The 19320-nt window shown below is 42.0% G+C and overlaps 1 protein-coding gene and 1 long non-coding RNA gene across 2 annotated transcripts; both read right to left on the bottom strand.

Moving 5' to 3' along the window:
* Positions 1–1053: 1053 nt before the first annotated feature.
* Positions 1054–13383, bottom strand: LOC110533942. The gene is made up of 3 exons (XR_002475064.2): positions 13162–13383; positions 7753–7862; positions 1054–2173 (listed from the first exon to the last, which is right to left on the bottom strand). It is a non-coding gene; the product is annotated as an uncharacterized LOC110533942 (long non-coding RNA).
* A 1019-nt stretch (positions 13384–14402) lies between these two features.
* tmem88a (transmembrane protein 88 a) lies at positions 14403–17691 on the bottom strand. The gene is made up of 3 exons (XM_021618529.2): positions 17151–17691; positions 15762–16147; positions 14403–15601 (listed from the first exon to the last, which is right to left on the bottom strand). Exons 2-3 carry the CDS (start codon positions 16134–16136, stop codon positions 15323–15325), a joined length of 654 nt encoding a protein of 217 aa, XP_021474204.1. The 5' UTR covers positions 16137–16147; positions 17151–17691; the 3' UTR covers positions 14403–15322.
* Between the last annotated feature and the right edge of the window lie 1629 nt (positions 17692–19320).

The raw sequence follows: 19320 nt of genomic DNA, 5'->3' as shown, positions 1-19320 counted from the left end.
CATTCATAAGAATGAGCTCATGATGCGTGATTTCACCTGGCATAGAAAATGTGCTCTCTCGTCAGGGCACTGTTGTTCAGAGGAGCTAGCCAACAACACAGCTAACACAATCACTTCAAACTGAAGCTGGAAAGACTGCAAGCTAGCTGCATTTAGTTTTATCTGTTCTCTATTGAAATGTCTTTGTATTTGTCCATAAAAATGAAGCTGATTCATGATTTCGACTGGCTGAGAAAAGTTGCCTGTCTTTCTCGACCCGACTCCCGATCCCTACATGTTCATTACTATGGGACAGCAAGAGATCGAATTTCAATATGAAACAATGTTGCAAATGTCAGAGAGTCAGACTGCAAGTTTTATACAAATCTGTTATTGAAAACCGATTGCTAGTCTAAAAGAAATGGGAGATAATGTCTAGATGCTTTTTACAGTGGGGATGAAGTTTATAAATTGTCTGGCTGGGCTGATGAGACAGTGGATTGCGCAGTGAGATGGAACAGAGTAAATAGGCATTTCAATATCATAGCTTTAGCTTGTGGTAATTTGGGGAATAGACACCTGCTGGAATGCTGTTTTAACCAATTAGCGTCCAAGATCAGACCCACCCGTTGTATAATTCCCTATAACGCACAGTATATCAGCATAGTAGAATTCAATGGCTATAGTTAATTCTTTCATGTACTATGTTTGAGCTGCTTTTGAAAGAAAGTCAAATTGAAAACACTATTGGCATTGTTGAATTTGATTTTCATAATAGCAATCTGATGGTTAGCTAAACCAGCAAGTCTGTTTGGTTACCAAGGCATCTCCTGCAGCTATCTAGTAAACTTGCTAGCTACTTCAGTGAATGTTGAACACATTTCTACCTGCAAAGTGAACACATTTCTAAAGGTAAATGCCAGGGCTGCAGGTAGCCTAGTGGTTAGAGCGTTGGGCCTGTAACCGTAAGGTTGCTGGATTGAATCCTGAACTGACAAGGTAAAAAGCTGCCATTCTGCCCCTGAACAAGGCAGTTAACCAACCCACTGTTGCCCGGTAGGCTGTCATTCTAAATAAGATTTTTTTCTTAGCGGTCTTGCATAGTTAAATAAAGGTTAAATAAAAATGTACAAATTATGTTTTTTTTTAAAACAATTTGAGCCATGTTATAAAAGGGATAATCAACTCAGGGCTCTGTGTTCTCTGGAAAAGAATGTGTCATTTGTTAGATGCCACCTTGCTAGCGCATCTTGGAACACACCTTCCACGTTGTTCATTATTTTAGTTGATTATCCCTTACTCGTAAAGGCCTGTTTGTTGAGTATATCCCATTCTTACTCAAAACTATTGAAAGGCTGTGATAGGATAACAGTGAAAATGGACCGAGCTAGACGGACACTGTAGCAATGTTCCATAATCAAACTGCAAGACAATTCATTTGCAACTATCCAACACTATTTTAAAACATACTTTGTTACATTATTAGTAATGTAACATTAGTTTTGTTCCATTATTTCAAAAGAAACAACACAAATAGAATATAAAGTGACAGAAATAATTGACAGTTGTAGAATTATAGCATTCATCGCATAGCCGTGCATTAGTTATGACTAGTCTACAACACCAGTTGCTAGATGGGATTTTACAGCAAATGGACAACTACAAAACGTAATTTAGATGCAAAATATTCAACCTAAAACAATAAATACACAACATTGACCCTAGAACAATAAATAAAGTGACAAATGATAAAACAAGAAGAATGCACTTTAAGGTAATAGCGTAAACACATTTTCTTTACCCTTATCTACAAAAGTGTTTTCTTCCAATTCTGTCAAAAAATGTCGTAAGCCTATCAGACTGTTCTCAAAAGTGCTACTCAGCCTCCATCTTCATTCAAGCAACTATCTCTAACATTGAGATGAACTGAGCTCCTCAACTACAAACAAGATCATTGAAGAACTGGGATATAGTCTGTTGTGAGACAGAGGATTCTGAGCAGACAGTCTTTGAGGGGTGTTTCTGCAGCAGGGGCTGCAGGATGAGGCTAGGGGTCAGTAGGTGGTATCTATAACGTTGCCTTCCATCTGATGTCTGTAGGCCACTCTTGCCTTGTGGGAAAAGTAGACAACTCCTCCTCCAGCGCTGGCATAGGTTGTCGGGGCAAACTGGGGCTCCGCTTCAATGTATGGAACTAAACAGGAAAAGGAGAGATGAGAGAATTAAAACCCCATTAATATTACATTAATACTGACATTAATCTCTGTTGGGAAGTCACATTCCCATACTGTCCTACTATTGATGATGATGAACTGTCACAGGGTTGTCAGTCCAAAATGACATTCCAAGTCAATTGTAAAATGGCCTTAAAGTCGAACAGACAGCACTAGCACCATGAAATCTTATAAAAATCTATTCATATACACCCCGCGGAAGAATACTTCTTTCAATCTTTACTAACGACATGTCACTGGCTTTGCAGATGACTTAACACTATACACGTCAGCTAGTACCGCAACTGAAATTACTGCAGCACTTAACAAAGAGCTGCAGTTAGTTTTCCGAATGTGTTGCAAGGAATAAGTTAGTCCTAAAAATGTCAAAAAATAAAAGCATTGTAATTGGGACAAATCATTCACTAAACCTTAAATATTGTAATGAATAATGTGGAGCAAGTTGAGTGGACTAACTGCTTGGAGTATTCCTGGATTGTAAACTACTATGGTCAAAAAATATTGATACAACAGTAGCTAAGATGGGGAGAAGTCTGTCCATAATAAAGCGCTGTTCTGCCTTCTTAACACCAATAAAAACAAGGCAGGTGTCACGTTTGTCATAGTGAGGAGACCAAGGCGCAGCGTTGTAAGCGTACATCTTCTTTTAATGGAAGAACGAACACTGAACAAAACAACAGAACGAACCGTGACGCTATATGACTAGTGCAAACAAGCAACTAAACATAGAATAACAACACACAAACTATCCAAGGAATATGGCTACCTAAATATGGTCCCCAATCAGAGACAACGATAAACAGCTGCCTCTGATTGAGAACCAATCTAGGCAACCATAGACATATAAACACCTAGACTAGAAAAACCCTAGACATACAAAAAAAAAACTAGATAATACAAAAACTAAACAAACCACCCTTGTCACAAAACAAAACAAAAGAATAAAGAAAACAAAGATAACTATGGTCAGGGTGTGACAGCAGGTCCTACAGGCCCTAGTTTTGTCACACCTGGACTACTGTTCAGTCAGGTGGTCAGGTGCTACAAAGAGGGACCTTTGGCTCAGAACAGGGCAGCACGGCTGGCCCCTGGTTTTACAAAGAGAGCTAACATTAATAATATGCATGTCAATCTCTTCTGGCTCAAAGAGATTGACTTCATCACTACTTGTATTTGTGAGAGTTAATGACATGTTGAATGCACAAAGCTGTCTGTTCGAACTACTGGCACACAGCTCGGACACCAATGCATCGGACACCCATGCATACCCCACAATACATCCCACCAGAGGTCTCTTCACAGTCCCCAAGTCCAGAACAGACTATGGGAGGCGCACAGTACTACAAAGAGCCATGACTAAATGGAACTTCTATTCCACGTCAAGTAACTCATGCAAGCAGTAAAATCAGATTTAAAAATACATAAAAATACACCTTATGGAACAGTGGGGACTGTGAACAACACAAACATAGGCACAGAGACATGCATACAGACACACATGATAAGATACGCACTATACACACGTGCACACATGGATTTTGTGTTGTAGATATGTGGTAGTAGAGTAAGGGCCTGAGGGCACACACTTAATGTGTTGTGAAATCTGTTGTGAATGTACTGTAAGGTTTATAGAAATGTATAACTGCCTTAATTTTGCTTGACCCCAGGAAGAGTAGCTCAGCTAATGGTGATCCATAATAAATACAAATAAGATGACAAGCGAGCACTTAGATATGGTCATTTTCACAGTTTCATAAATTCATAGAATGTTTGGGAATGGCGTAGAGTAAGGCATTTGTGGAAATTCTATATAAATATAGAGTGGGAAAGCAGCTGTGCATTTGGACTATTAATAGACACTGCACTAAATAAAACTAAATAAAGACATCTGTCTCGTCCAGGACTGGAGTCTACGCAGACCGGTGCACCATAGCCAATAAGAGCTACAGTAGGCCTTTATATGCAAATAAGCCTTTGTGCAAATAAGCCATTTGCCAGAAGGGCCTGCCATCATTCACTTTGAACTGGACTGTGTGTTTACAGGCAGTAGCAACAGCACAATTTAGATCATTTGAAAAGCATTCGCCAAAAGCCATAAAATACATCTGAATGGATTTCTGCAAACCAGTAAATACCATGGGAGGACTCTTACATTTGGGAACTTGACATACCTATTGATCAAACAACCATGAAAAGTAGTCTCCCCTTCAGTTATGCACATCAACAACAACAACAACCTCAACAACTAATGCTAGCCAGAGCAAAATGAGCAAAAATCTAATGAGGGAACATTAGATAAACCCTCAAACTTTTTCAGCTAGTTAGCCGTCAAAATTGCACTGATAAACGATGGGGAATAGTAGCCTGCTCGTCCTTCTGCAGCTTGCCTGCCAATGCACGCACGCATGTTCCAAGACACGTTTTGACAACTGAATGGGAACTTACCTGCCAACCCATTTGATCGATGCCAAATACATTTCATTGACAACTAAGGGTGCCTGTTTCTGCTCTCCGGTTCAGGAATGGTTGAAAATGCATAACATTGATCTAAAATTGACCCTAGAAGTAGTACTGTTGGGAGATCTGGAGAGACCGGGTCAGTCAATAGCTAATATACTAATACTCTTAGTAAAAATATTTATCTTCAATCTGTGGATTCTATTCGATTAGATGGATTGAAATTGTATGTTAAACATCACAGCATAGCTGAAAGATATATGGTGCATAGAATTCCGAAGAGGGTGGCCAGCAGAGATAGGTGGGATGGGCTGAGGGAAGCTGAGGGATGGAATGATGGTCAAAGATGATAGTATAAAAAATAAAGTCAAAATAAAACATAACAAAAAGTAAGTTTGAATGACACTGAGGGGCAATGTTGTTACTGCTAATGCCGGTTTGCCTGAGGCTGATGCTGTACAGGTGTTTGTACACATGCATATACACACACACTCATTCAAATGCACACAGGTGCACATACATGGTCACACACACATGTAAATAGTGCCATACATGCACTTAAACATATTCAGTTGTCCTTGATGTTTTTTGCTTTCTGTTTTCCTTTGTCTTTCTCTTTTGTTCATTTTCTTGGTTACTGAGGGAGGTCTTGGGGGTGTGGAATGGAATATTTTTTCTACTTTATTTGTATCTTATTTTCTCAGGGGAGGGGGGACTGTGTGTGTGTGTGTGTGGGGGGGGGGGGGGGGGGGTTTAAAGGGCAGCTCTTGGGGTACTGTGGGTTTAAAGGGCAGCTCTTGGGATACTGTGGGGGGGATCTTGGATGGCTGGTGGCCTGGCGGTTAGGAGCTTGGGCCGGTGGCTGATGGATCAAAAAAATGTAAACCCATTTGATTTACAAATAAAATCACTCAGTGTTTCAGAGTGCACTCTGGGTCGTTCGTAAACGCAGAGTGCTGTCAGATTGTCTGTTGGTAAATTCAAAGTGGCTAAAATTGGCTAACCTGCTAACTACTTCCAGACACAAATGAGAGAACACCTCGCTCTGACCATTTTACTTGCCCTAGCAGAGCTGGTAAGGCTGTTTACATGTTATCTAGAGCGTAGTGACTAACGTTAACTGTGCTGATAGCAATAATTGAATTACTTTCTTTGCCAACGTTTACTGACACCGGTCATATTCAGCCAGTGTTAAGTGTTCGTCAATTCATCAGTTATTCTGCGCTCTGGCATACACAGACAAGGAGAGTGCTCTGAAATTGGACTAGATAGCCATAACAGTCGTTCAAGTTAAGCATAACTAGCTAGCAAAGCGATTCACATTTCTTGCTAGGTTACCAAATGACACCAGCATCTCTAGCTGTAGCCACTGAAAAAGTCTATAAATGAAAAAAGTCGGTCACTCACCACTCCTCCAATGACATGACATCCTCCCAGCAACGTTTTACCTTACTTGTCCAGTTATCCCAAAAGTTAAAGAAACTCATTTTAAAATGTTTTCTTCTATCTACCCTGTTAATGATTTCTTGCACAAAAGATTCAATTTTGACAAAATGCCTTGTGGTTTTTGTTCCCCTGATTCTGATTCAGAATCTATAGAGAATGTATTTTTTTTCATGCCACCATTCTAGTGAACTATGGACTGAAATTCATGGATGGTTGTGTATAAAAGCTCCAGAATTACCTATGTTACATTATGCTTATCCTTGTAATTGCGATCATAACTATTTTATTAACATTATTACTCTCTTGGTCAAATTTTATATTCACAAATGTAAATGAGGTGGAAAAATTCCTTATTTTGTCGTTTTTTTTCATTGAACTGTTACAATTTTTGAAATCCCTCAAACTTGTGAAAGTCATATAATTAGTTAAATAAAGACGTGTGTGCAATCTAAGTGTCACATGATCTGTCACATGATCTCAGTACCTGTTCTCAACACCTGTTCTGAAAGGCCCCAGAGTCTGCAACACCACCAAGCAAGGGGCACCATCAAGCAAGCGGCACCATGAAGACCAAGGATTTCTCCAAACAGGTCAGGATCAAAGTTGTGGAGAAGTACAGATCACGGTTGGGTTCTAAAAAAAAATATCTGAAACTTTGAACATCCCACGGAGCACCATTAAATCCATGATTAAAAAATGGAAAGAATATGGCACCACAACAAACCTGCCAAGAGTGGGCCGTCCACCAAAATTCACAGACCAGGCATGGAGGGCATTAATCAGAGAAGCAACAAAGAGACCAAAGATAACCCTGAAGGAGCTGCAAAGCTCCACAACGGAGATTGGAGTACTTGTCAATAGGACCTTAAGCCGTACACTCTACAGAGCAGGGCTTTTCGGAAGACTCCCCAAACATATGGAAGAAGGTACTCTGGTCAGATGAGACTAAAATGTTGCTTTTTGGCCATCAAGGAAAGAGCAAACCCAACACCTCACATCACCCCGAGAACACCATCCCCACAATGAAGCATGGTGGTGGCAGCATCATGCTGTGGGGATGTTTTCCATTGGCAGGGACTGGGAAACTGGTCAGAATTGAAAGAATGATGGATGGCTCTAAATACAGGGAAATTCGTGAGGGAAACCTGTTTCAGTCTTTCAGAGATTTGAGACTTGGACCTCAATCCAATGAAGAATCTGTGGTATGACTTAAAGATTGCTGAATACCAGCGGAACCCATCCAACTTGAAGGAGCTGGAGCAGTTTTGCCTTGAAGAATGGGCAAACATCCCAGTGGCTAGATGTGCCAAGCTTATAGAGACATACCCCAAGATACTTACAGGTCTAATTGCTGCAAAAGGTGGATCAACAAAATATAGACTTTGGAGGGTGAATAGTTATGCACGCTCAAGTTCAGTTTTTTTGTCTTATTTCTTGTTTGTTTCACCCAAAAATATTTTGCATCTTCAAAGTGGTAGGCATGTTGTGTAAATCAAATTATACAAATCCCCCCCAAAATGTATTTTAATTCCAGGTTGTAAGGCAACAAAATAGGAAAAATGCCAAGGGGGATGAATACATTTGCAAGCCACTGTAGGCATCACACTCCTGCAAAAACTGTAGTTGGTGTTGTTACCTGCTTTAGGGGGGCAGTGTCTGCCCTTGCCTCTGTCTTTACACCTCCTGTACCAGGGAAAACACTGGAGAACCTTCACACCCATGGGCGCAGCAGCTCGAGGAGCCAGTCTGAAAAGAGAGAACAAGGATTTTGTTATTTAAAAGAAGCATTAGCACTGGGCACTCTATACCTTTCAAAACCTGAAAACTGAGAAAACTTCAACAACCATATTGCAAATGAATTATGAGCCTTTTTCAGGGAATTTAAGAGCTACTCATCCCTCTATATGAATTGCACCAGCAAAATTGGGTTGTTATACATTTCTAAAACTGACACACTCCAAACTTTCCCTAAATGTGTCATTCTGGTTTGGTTTTAGGACTATCATAATAAAATATATTGATAGTTTTTATGTTTAAGAGAGAGAGAGAGAAAGAGAGAGAGAGTGATAGCTTTATGGTATTTTCTTAATATTTTGGACCCTGGAGGCTGTGAACCATTTAAATTATTACTTCCAGCTATGACAGAAGATCGAATAGATTAAAAACAGACAATTCATCAAAGGGAGCTTTTAAATGAAATAACCCACGAGGCACATACCTCAGTTCAACATCTAGTTTAGATTCACATGTGGTTGAGTTATCAAGTAATGTAAGAAAAAAAGAAATCACAATGTTGTCGGGAAGTAGTTTGGGGGTAGATAGCTATATCGGGCTAATATAGGACTATTAAAGGCCCAGTGCACTACTTTTGTGAATTAGTATTTTTTTTAACCCCCCAAAAATGTTTATTTAAGAGGCTCCTCTGTCCTCCACTCGTTACCTGTATTAATGGCACCTGTTTGAACTTGTTATCAGTATAAAAGACACCTGCCCACAACCTCAAACAGTCACACTCCAAACTCCACTATGGCCAAGACCAAAGAGCTGTCAAAGGACACCAGAGACAAAATTGTAGACCTACACCAGGCTGGGAAGACTGAATCTGCAATAGGTAAGCAGCTTGATTTGAAGAAATCAACTGTGGGAGCAATTATTAGGAAATGGAAGACATACAAGACCACTGATAATCTCCCTCGATCTGGGGCTCCACGCAAGATCTCACCCCGTGGGGTCAAAATGATCACAAGAACGGTGAGCAAAAATCCCAGAACCACACGGGGGGACCTAGTGAATGACCTGCAGAGAGCTGGGACCAAAGTAACAAAGCCTGCCATCAGTAACACACTACGCCGCCAGGGAATCAAATCCTGCAGTGCCAGACGTGTCCCCCTGCTTAAGCCAGTACCTGTCCAGGCCCGTCTGAAGTTTGCTAGAGAGCATTTGGATGATCCAGAAGAAGATTGGGAAAATGTCATATGGTCAGATGAAACCAAAATATAACTTTTTGGTAAAAACTCAACTTGTCGTGTTTGGAGGACAAAGAATGCTGAGTTGCATCCAAAGAACACCATACCTACGGTGAAGCATGGGGGTGGAAACATCATGCTTTGGGGCTGTTTTTCTGCAAAGGGACCAGGACGGCTGATCCGTGTAAAGGAAATAATGAATGGGGCCATGTATCGTGAGATTTTGAGTGAAAACCTCCTTCCATCAGCAAGGGCAGTGAAGATGATACGTGGCTGGGTCTTTCAGCATGACAATGATCCCAAACACACCGCCCGGGCAACGAAGGAGTGGCTTTGTAAGAAGCATTTCAAGGTCCTGGAGTGGCCTAGCCAGTCTCCAGATCTCAACCCCATAGAAAATATTTGGAGGGAGTTGAAAGTCTGTGTTGCCCAGCAACAGCCCCAAAACATCACTGCTCTAGAGGAGATCTGCATGGAAAATTGTGCCAAAATACCAGCAACAGTGTGTGAAAACCTTGTGAAAACTTACAGAAAACGTTTGACCTCTGTCATTGCCAACAAAGGGTATATAACAAAGTATTAGATAAACTTTTGTTATTGACCAAATACTTATTTTCCACCATAATTTGCTAATAAATTCATAAAAAATCCTACAATGTGATTTTCTGGATTTTTTCTCTCATTTTGTCTGTCATAGTTGAAGTGTACCTATGGTGAAAATTACTGGCCTCTCTCATCTTTTTAAGTGGGAGAACTTGCACAATTGGTGGCTGACTAAATACTTTTTTGCCCCACTATACAAAAGTATACGACTAAGCCGTGGAGTGGTAGGCTACACAAGCTCACTGAACGGGACCGTCGAGTGCTGTAGCTCATAAAAATCATCTGTCTTCAGTTGCAACACTCACTACCGAGTTCCAAACTGCCTTTGGAAGCAACATCAGCACAAGAACTGTTCATCGGGAGCTTCATGAAATGGGTTTCCATGGCCGAGCAGCCGCATAGAAGATCACCATGCCAATGCCAAGCGTCGGCTGGAGTGGTGTAAAGCTCAACGTTATTGGACTCTGGAGCAGTGGAAACTCGTTCTCTGGAGTGATGAATCCCGCTTCACCATTTGGAAGTCCAACAGACGAATCTGGGTCTGGTGGATGCCAGGAGAACACTACCTGCCCCAATGCATAGAGCCAACTTTAAAGTTTGATGGAGGAGGAATAATGGTCAGGGGCTGTTTTTCATGGTTTGGGCTAGGCCTCTTAGTTCCAGTAAAGGGAAATCTTAACACTACAGCATACAAGGATATTCTAGACGATTCTGTGCTTCCAACTTTGTGGCAACAGTTTGGGGAAGACCCTTTTCTATTTCAGGATAACAATGCCCCTGTGCACAAAGCAAGGTCCACACAGAATTGGTTTGTCGAGATCGGTGTGGAAGAACTTGACTGACCTGCACAGAGCCCTGACCTCAACCATATTGAACACCTTTGGGATTAATTGGAATGCCGACTGTGAGCAAGGCCTAATCGCCCAACATCAGTGCCCAACCCCACTAACGCTCTTGTGGCTGAATGGAATCAAGTCCCTGCAGCAATGTTCCAACATTTAGTGGAAAGCCTTCCCAGAGTGGAGGCTGTCGTAGCAGTAAAGGGGGCACCAACTCCATATTAATGCCCATGATTTTGGTGTTTGAGCAGATGTCCACATACTTTTAGTCATGTAGTGTACAGTGGCTTGCAAAAGTATTCCCTCCCCTTGGCATTTTTCCTATTTTGTTGCCTTACACGCTGGAATGAAAATAGATTTTGGTGGTTTGTATAATTACACAACATGCCTACCACTTTGAAGATGCAAAATATTTTTTCTTGTGAAACAAACAAGAAATAAAACAAAAAAACGGAAAACTTGTACGTGCATAACTATTCACCCCCCCAAAGGGTACCGCTGGTGTACAACAATCTTTAAGTCATACCACAGATTCTCAAATGATTTGAGGTCTGGGCTTTAACTAGGCCATTCCAAGACATTTAAATGTTCCCCTTAAACCACTAAAGTGTTGCTTTAGCAGTATACTTAGGGTTAGGGTCATTGTCCTGCTGGAAGGTGAACATTCGTCCCAGTCTCAAATCTCTGGAAGACTGAAACAGGTTTCCCTCATGAATTTCCCTGTATTTAGCGCCATCCATCATTCTTTCAATTCTGACCAGTTTCCCAGTCCCTGCCAATGAAAACATCCCCACAGCATGGTGCTGCCACCACCATGCTTCATTGTGGGGATGGCATTCTCGGGGTGATGAAAGGTGTTGGGTTTGCGCTTTCCTTGATGGCTAAAAAGCTCAATTTCACCAGATCTTATTTAGGGGCTTCATAGTAAAGGGGGTGGATACATATGCATGCACCACTTTTCCGTTTAAAAAAAAAAAAGTACTTTTTTTCATTTCACTTCACCAATTTGGACTATTTTGTGTATGTCCGTTACATGAAATAAAAATCCATTTAAATAACAGGCTGTAATGCAACAAAGTAGGAAAAATGCAAAGGGCAATGAATACTTTTGCAAGGCACTGTACATATCATATCACTCATATTATCTTAGGACCGTGGTTACGAAAGTAACCTTAAATTATGGCGAGCAGCAAATCCCAGGAGGCTTAGCGTGTTTCTTCAGGGAATTGTGAGAACAAGGGAAAACACTGCCAACAAGATTATCTAATCTCAGATCTCTCTCCTTTACAGTACAGGACAAGGCAACCTCAACATGGTGATCCCCACATGCCCAACTAAGCTGTTATTGCTTGTGTGTGTTTTCCTAGGTCTATTTCGGTTTGTGCCCACAATTCTGAAATAATGTGAGGTTCCATATCAATGATTTCACATAGTCCTACCTGATACAAGTATAGACATTTAGGGGGTGCAGACTTAACCTCTGTGCAGGGACAAAACACTGTAGGCTACTCTTTTGTGAGGCAGGCCTGCAGGAATAACCCCAATGGTGGATAAGAACTGCACAACAGATGCACTACAAAGGCTGGGTCCTGCTGCCACCAGTGTAGCAAATAAGTGGAGAGATCAGCAACCCTAAGGTTACAGGGCAAGTGCAATTACTTTGCTTACTGTATAAAGGTGCTGTCCAGAGGGTTCTACACTTGTGCGCATGCCAGACTTGTTGCTGTCAACCGGTAAGCTACAGTAGGCTATTGATACACTGCGTTCTCTGAAAAGACAGTTACATAAACCGGCAGTAGCATAATCTGTTGTTGCCATTGAAACTAGAGCAATTTACGCAGAGAAAGGCAGACAGATCTCTCAGTATCCCATAACGGAAATTAATGACTGCATTTTTATTTCTCTAAATTCTGATCTTAAAATGAGAGATTTTGTGTGTTGTTATGCACAAAATAGCTCATGTATAAAGTAGGCCTGGGCTATATGCAAATTAAGAAATCATGTCGGAGCAATAATTCTGAATTTCAATAGCCTTTCAAATATTTTAGAGGCCCAATGCAGTCAAAATGATGTTTTCTTGTGTTTTGTATCATATTGTACAGTAGCTGATGAAACTAACACTGTAAAACACATTTGATCATTGTTTGATTTCCTGATAGTTGCTGGTTGAAAATGCAATCTACACAGGACCTTCTATTCAGCAGGTTTGCATGGGCAGGAGTTTTGTACGTTTGTTAATAGACCAATAACAAAAAGTGTTCCAAACCTCTCTGACAATGGCTAGTTTTCAGTTTTCTTGCTTGAGAAATAATTTTTTGCTTTAAAAAAGCATTTTCTTGTCAATTTTAATGGAAAACTATTAGACTACACTAAGATATTTAATTGGTACCCAGAAATTATATTTATATAATGGCTGCATTGGGCCATTAAGAGTTTTGTCCTCTTACTCCCTCTCCTTCCCAATTACTCAAATTTAAAAAATCACAATAGTCAAATGTAGCCATACCCTACAACCAATCAATAACTGTATGAAGGTTACATCAACCGAATACGAAATGTGAAAACAAAACATTGAAATATCCCCGTATGTCATGGTGCTATTGAATAGCCAAAAGAATAGAATAGTCTATAACTCACCTGTAAATAAAATATAAAAATGGTATGAACTTGTTTTGTGAGTAGGTTTAGTTGGAGTTCTCTAAAAAATGGTATCATTTGCTTTTTGATGTCTGATCTTCTGGTTTGATGTCACGAGGCAGTCAGAGCTCATTCCTCTGACCACTGATGCTGTAAATGCAACCTGTCTTGTCCCTGGTAGAGCGTCTATCATTCTCTCATTGATACAACAAGGGCATGGAAATTTTCCACTGTCGACTCTGCGTCTTTAAATAGCTAATCCCTCAGCGCGTGGCCACAAAACAAAACATGCTTCCCCTGACGCTGTCCCCGCACTTACAGTGTATGTGTGTGTTGGCAATTTAGTATGGGCAGTAAATAGATTTCAAGTGAAGTGTATCCTTGTAAAAAAAATGTAAAAAACAAGGACATGAATGGTGATCTAATTGGTAAGGGATGCAATGTTAGTCAAGATGGTGTGTTTACCTACACTAATATGTAAAACACTTTATTCTGCATATTATACCTCCACATAGTAAGATACAATTTTTATTTTATTTTTTTAAAGGTCAACATATGCTGTTATTATCTTGTCCATCATCAACACAAGGACACCAGTGCTTTCAACCAACACAAAAGTCTACCATAACGTTGATCATGTCTGAAAGGTGTCCTTACCTGCCTGTTTCTGAATAACCTATTTTGAATGACAGGCAGAACAACACTGACCTTTGGTGACCCTGAGCAATGAACTTTCCAACAGCTGACATACAGCACAACAGCTGACATACAGCACAACAGCTGACATACAGCACAACAGCTGACATACAGCACAACAGCTGACATACAGCACAACAGCTGACATACAGCACCACAGCTGACATACAGCACAACAGCTGACATACAGCACAACAGCTGACATACAGCACCACAGCTGACATACAGCACAACAGCTGACATACAGCACAACAGCTGACATACAGCACCACAGCTGACATACAGCACAACAGCTGGCAGGGAGAAAATAGGTTATTTTGTAGTTGTTTATATGAAATTGGCATAGCTTTAATACTCTTTTTTGGGGGGATTATCTATTTAATACCATTCTATTGCTATAATGGGCAATTAGAAAGCCTGTAATATACTCAAAGTATTTTTTTCCAGGTATTCTCAATTACGTTACAACAGCTATTCACAGGCCATGATTATATAAACATGACAGAAGTTGATTGCTTTAGCTTACTTAAAATAAAATAAAAACATTTGGCAAGTTACTCATGTATGTATTACTGCATGACAACTGTTTTTGTTATCCACAAAATATGAGTATAGGTTGTCAACAGTTTTCTATGAATGTCCTCATTCTATTCAAGCCCAACAAGGGAATCCAAGCAAACCCTTCCTGAGTGAAGTGATGTCATGAAGTTACTGAGTGAAGTGATGTCATGAAGTTACTGAGTGAAGTGATGTCATAAAAAGCTTTTTGATTGATTCTGTACACCATTTATAGGATGTATTTGTGACTATAACTCCATTCAAACTTGGATTAAAGAGTCAATATTTGACAGCTGCCAAATGGCATCAGAGAGATGGTAGCCTTGGTATCCCACAGGATTGTCATGGTAGAGGACATCTTGTGATCCACTAGAGGGAGGTGTTGCCATTTCATGCCAGACAGTCCACAACAGAACCTGATTCCCTTTTCTTTATTTCTTTAACACAAAGCAACTTTTTCGATATGATGGAATATTTTATTCTAAACAAGCATAATGTAATAAAAGTACAGCATTATTGAATATTTAAAAAAACAAACGCAATAATGTGACATTGAATTACAGCGTAGTTACAGGGATATTTGATAGTACTTCATGTAGCATAGTTGTGTGTTTTTACAGCTTCACCTTTGCTCTTTACTTATAAAAGAACCAGTGTATTGTAAGATCCACCCCCACACCACCCTCAGACCTACAGACATATGAAAGATGTCCATAATCTCCACACCTCATGCTCTGTTTTCTTTCTCCATTCCTTCACATTCTCCCCCTCCCTGCTCAAAGTACAAGTTGCCCCTATCCACAGATCTAGGATCAAATTACTTGACCCCCAATCCTAACCTTCACCATAAGGAGGAAGAAAATGTTATCTGACCCTGCATCGGTGGTTGGGTCAACATCTACTCTACTCACACCCACACACTGCCTTTGCCCTCCCCCTCTGAGGCCCCATGCTGGCCGCAGCAGTCCCCTCCACGGTGGCGCGAGGCAGGCAGGTTCTTGTATACGGCCCTGCTATAGGGGATGAAACAGAGGCCCAGTTGGAGGTGGCGGGCCAGGCGGCAGTAGGCAGCCAGAGCCAGGACCAGGAGGGGGGTGACCAGGATGAAGCCCACCACCAGCAGGGCCACACAGCCACCGTCATCCAGCAGGTCTGAACAGTACAGGGACGTGCCATTGGGCTGCACCTGGGGACGACATACACACATATTTAAACCACTCATGTGTCACACTGCAATGTTCAGGTGGTGACTCATGCTCTTCCTTTCCCCGCGTGTCAATGACTCTTTCCTCTCTGTTTCTATCTCTCTGAGACACACAGACTTCCTTCCTGGATGGCAGTCTTACCGTGGAGTGACACAGGAAGCCAAACACGACCATGACCAGCGCTGGGGTCAAGATGGTGCCGAACACGATGCTGGCCAGTGTGCCGTTGACCAGTGCGATGATCAGGTTCTGAGCCGTCACCAGTACTGAGCACGCCCAGCAGTCCAGAGAGCCTCTCAGCTCCAGAGGGGCGTCTGTACCCCCTGATGCGCTGCCCGCCACTGAGTACGGGGGTGGCACCACCACTCCTGACCCCCCCGTGGGTGACCTTGGGACAGAGGTCACAGAGCCTGTGTGCTGGAGGTGGGATGGCAGTGATGACAGAGGTTCCCCATTATTAATGTGATTCAGCTGGGTGATGCCCTTCTCCAGGGTCCCGTTTCTCGACAGACTCATCCTCCCTGGGCCTTCAGAAAACAAAATGATTAGGGTTGTTTAATTAAGTAATTAATTAATTTATGTGCATATCATACAGTACAATGGTATAACCATTATTACTAGTGGCAGTGCAGTTGGTTATGGGTTAAGTGGTATTGGGCGGGCCTATTACTTCTATTCTGTTAGGGTGCCTTAGTAGTTGCCGTTACATAGACTGGGAGCCTGATATTGAATCCCCTTTACAGAAAGGAATCTGTTTGGCATGCCCATGTTTTTACATAACAGAGTGAAAAAAGCCTCTGAATGTTGCTCCATTAAAGTGAGAGTAGCAAAGTTTCCTAAAGTACAGTGGTGAGAGCTGCGGAAAGAAAACACAGATAACTACGCAACTCGGGGAAGTAGGAAATAGACTTCCCTTGGCCCCACCCCCAGTCTCCTGGATGACTACAGTCTCAGAACAATGAGCCAGGAACGAGCCCCCCCCCCCCCCCCCCCCCCCCCCCCCATACACCCCTTCTGAGAAACCCTCTACCGCTAATTTTAACAGTCAACAACCTTTAGTTAAGTTGGATTTGAAATGAAAACGGATCATTATGATGGACTTTAAAATATATATATTTCACCCAACTTTCCAGTTGTCTTTAGAAGTGGGGTGGTACCTCAGCCATGTGTAATGGTCACAAATCTAATACTAGACTGTTGGTATTGAGATGAAGGTAGCATGTATGACCAGCATGTATGACCTCTGAGAACATCATGGTAAAAAGGATCATGGATTTAAATAGTTAATTCTCCATTCAGTCTCCATATGAACCTAGCAATGAACGGGTGGATTCAAACCCTTCAATTGAAGTTATTCAACTGTCCTGTAATACAATGCCAAATGCTAATTGTCTCGTCACTAGCAGCATAAACACTACACGCTGCAAGAGACTTGACCATGATCTATGTTAGGATGTTTAGTTTTAGTTTCCATGTCCCTCCTTCATCCCTGGACACCCATAACGACCACAGTGAGATGTGTTTACTCACTGTGTGATTGGTGGAGTCGTTCTGAGGATCTGTCTCTCTCTCCTCTCACAGTCGCGGTGAGACGATGAGAATGTACTCTGTTCTTTAACCTGTCCTCCCACTCTGAGAACGCCCGTGGAGAGAAGAAGAGGTCGCCCTCCAATGCATGAACATCCAGATCCCGAGGTCAGAGGGATGGTATTGATCAGGTGGAGGTTGATAGCCTTTATGTCGAGGGTTCAGACCTTTCTCTGCTGTATCCAGGTCTTCCAGAAGGTAAACTCCCGGTATTCAGCAGATGCTTTGTGTCCTCACAGCCCTCAGTCAGTGTGACTATCGTTCTCTTTTGCTTTGTGCTGAATCCGACGTTCTGAACAGTTAAGGCAAATGTTGCTTTCCTGCTTGGCTCTGGCTCTTCATTTCCTGCCGTGCCGTTTCCTCACTTTTACTCCAGCTTGGTTAGTCACGGAGTCTCCCCTCTGTCTCCTGCCTGTCTCCTCTCTGCTGGGTGCGTGTCTGTGGGCTGCTGTGGTGCTGGTGGGTACAGAGGCAGCTGGGGTGTGTTAGGGGTGGGTGATGGTATTTGGGAAGGGCGGGGGCACACAGGAGGGATTACACTGATAACCCCTGCACCCAGTGGGGAGCGAGGGGGTGGGGAGGGATGGGAAGGCAGTCACTCCAGAGAGGGAGAGTGTTTATTTGGATAGATTAGGAGTCAGGGGTGAGGGACAAACTCTAGCAGTTGCTACAACCACTAACCACTACCTTCTGCTGAAGTCACTACAACCACTACCTTCTGCTGAAGTCATTACAACCACTAACCACTACCTTCTGCTGAAGTCACTACAACCACTACCTTCTGCTGAAGTCACTACAACCACTAACCACTACCTTCTGCTGAAGTCACTACAACCACTAACCACTACCTTCTGCTGAAGTCACTACAACCACTAACCACTACCTTCTGCTGAAGTCACTACAACCACTAACCACTAACTTCTGCATTCAAATATTGAAAATGTGTGGATAATAAAATACTAAACACATGAGAACAAACAGTAGAGTGGAACTTTCTGAAGCAAGTACATTTAAGCATTTAAAACAGGAATGTGTAATTTAGTGAGATGGTGATAAGACGGAATAAACTGTTAACGTTTTGCAATGTGTCTCCATTGCAAGATAATCCGATCCAGTACATCTGTTCTACATTTGCTATACATTATTCAGAACATGGATAGTTTCTCACATAAGATCTGTACATTCCTATCTACTCCTGAGTGAGATATAGATGACGGGGGAGGGAACTCACTGATTGCACAAAGATAAGACGTAGCTTCTAATAGCACTATAGTATACAGACCCCGAGACAGAACACGGAACGGAACACATGAACTATGTAGAAGGTAGGTAGGGACAGCGGCTGCCTGGGCCATACAAGACAGTTGTTTTAATGTTGTGCTGAAGGTCAAGAAGGAAAGGGGACTGGCACTTGCCGTCTTGATGAAAAACAGAACACCAGGTTCAGAGAACGAATAGGAAATGTGGATGGGGTAGAACGGAGTGATGTGGCAGGAGAAGGAGAGGATCACCAGATTGATAAGAGACCAGTGGGAGTTTAGTTCAAAGAGCGAGAATTAGTATTGGATGTTTTTCCCCTTTTTTTTCTTCTTCATCTCAGTCTGGGCAAGTTTGTTTATTTCTTCAGGGGGCAGATAGGAGCTCCCTCTGGAATGAGAGGGAGAGATTGAATAAAGGAGGGGGGCTGAGGAGAAGAAAGAAAGGTGATAATACAGCCTTTTGTGTATGTTGAGAGGTGTAGGGTTGCGGGAGAAAGAGCAAGACCAGTCTTCCTGTCTTAGGAACCAGGATATCCTGCTCTGTCCGTAGGTCTAGGGTGAGTTGTCCCTGCATCCTCTTTAAACTAAAGGTTTCCTATTCCCATGTCCCCAGCAGTGATACATCAAAAAACAATACGCTACTAGCAGTCTATCTCTTTCTTAATAACTGGGAGTAGAACCATTCAAGTCACTCTTATGTCACCACTCATCCAAACACTGACGTGTGTGTGTGTAATGAAGGAGATTCTGGTTGACGTGCTGTATTAAAAGCAGGCAAAGTGCAGGACGTGGATAATGATATGACAGAAGACATGATGGCTAAACGCTGCTAGGCAATGACATCAGCAGGGGAG

The sequence above is a fragment of the Oncorhynchus mykiss genome, chromosome 10 (genome assembly GCF_013265735.2).
Source record: "Oncorhynchus mykiss isolate Arlee chromosome 10, USDA_OmykA_1.1, whole genome shotgun sequence".
Lineage (NCBI taxonomy): Eukaryota > Metazoa > Chordata > Actinopteri > Salmoniformes > Salmonidae > Oncorhynchus > Oncorhynchus mykiss.
The sequence above is the reverse complement of the archived record's forward strand: the minus strand, read 5'-3'. Positions and strand labels throughout refer to the sequence as shown.

What these genes read in the sequence shown, in the direction of transcription:
- tmem88a (XM_021618529.2), bottom strand. Translation starts at nt 16,136, where the DNA reads ATGAGTCTGTCGAGAAACGGGACCCTGGAGAAGGGCATCACCCAGCTG. An exon ending in GCTTCCTGTGTCACTCCACG is followed by an intron (nt 15,602 to 15,761) that starts GTAAGACTGCCA and finishes TGTCGTCCCCAG; the next exon opens with GTGCAGCCCAATGGCACGTC.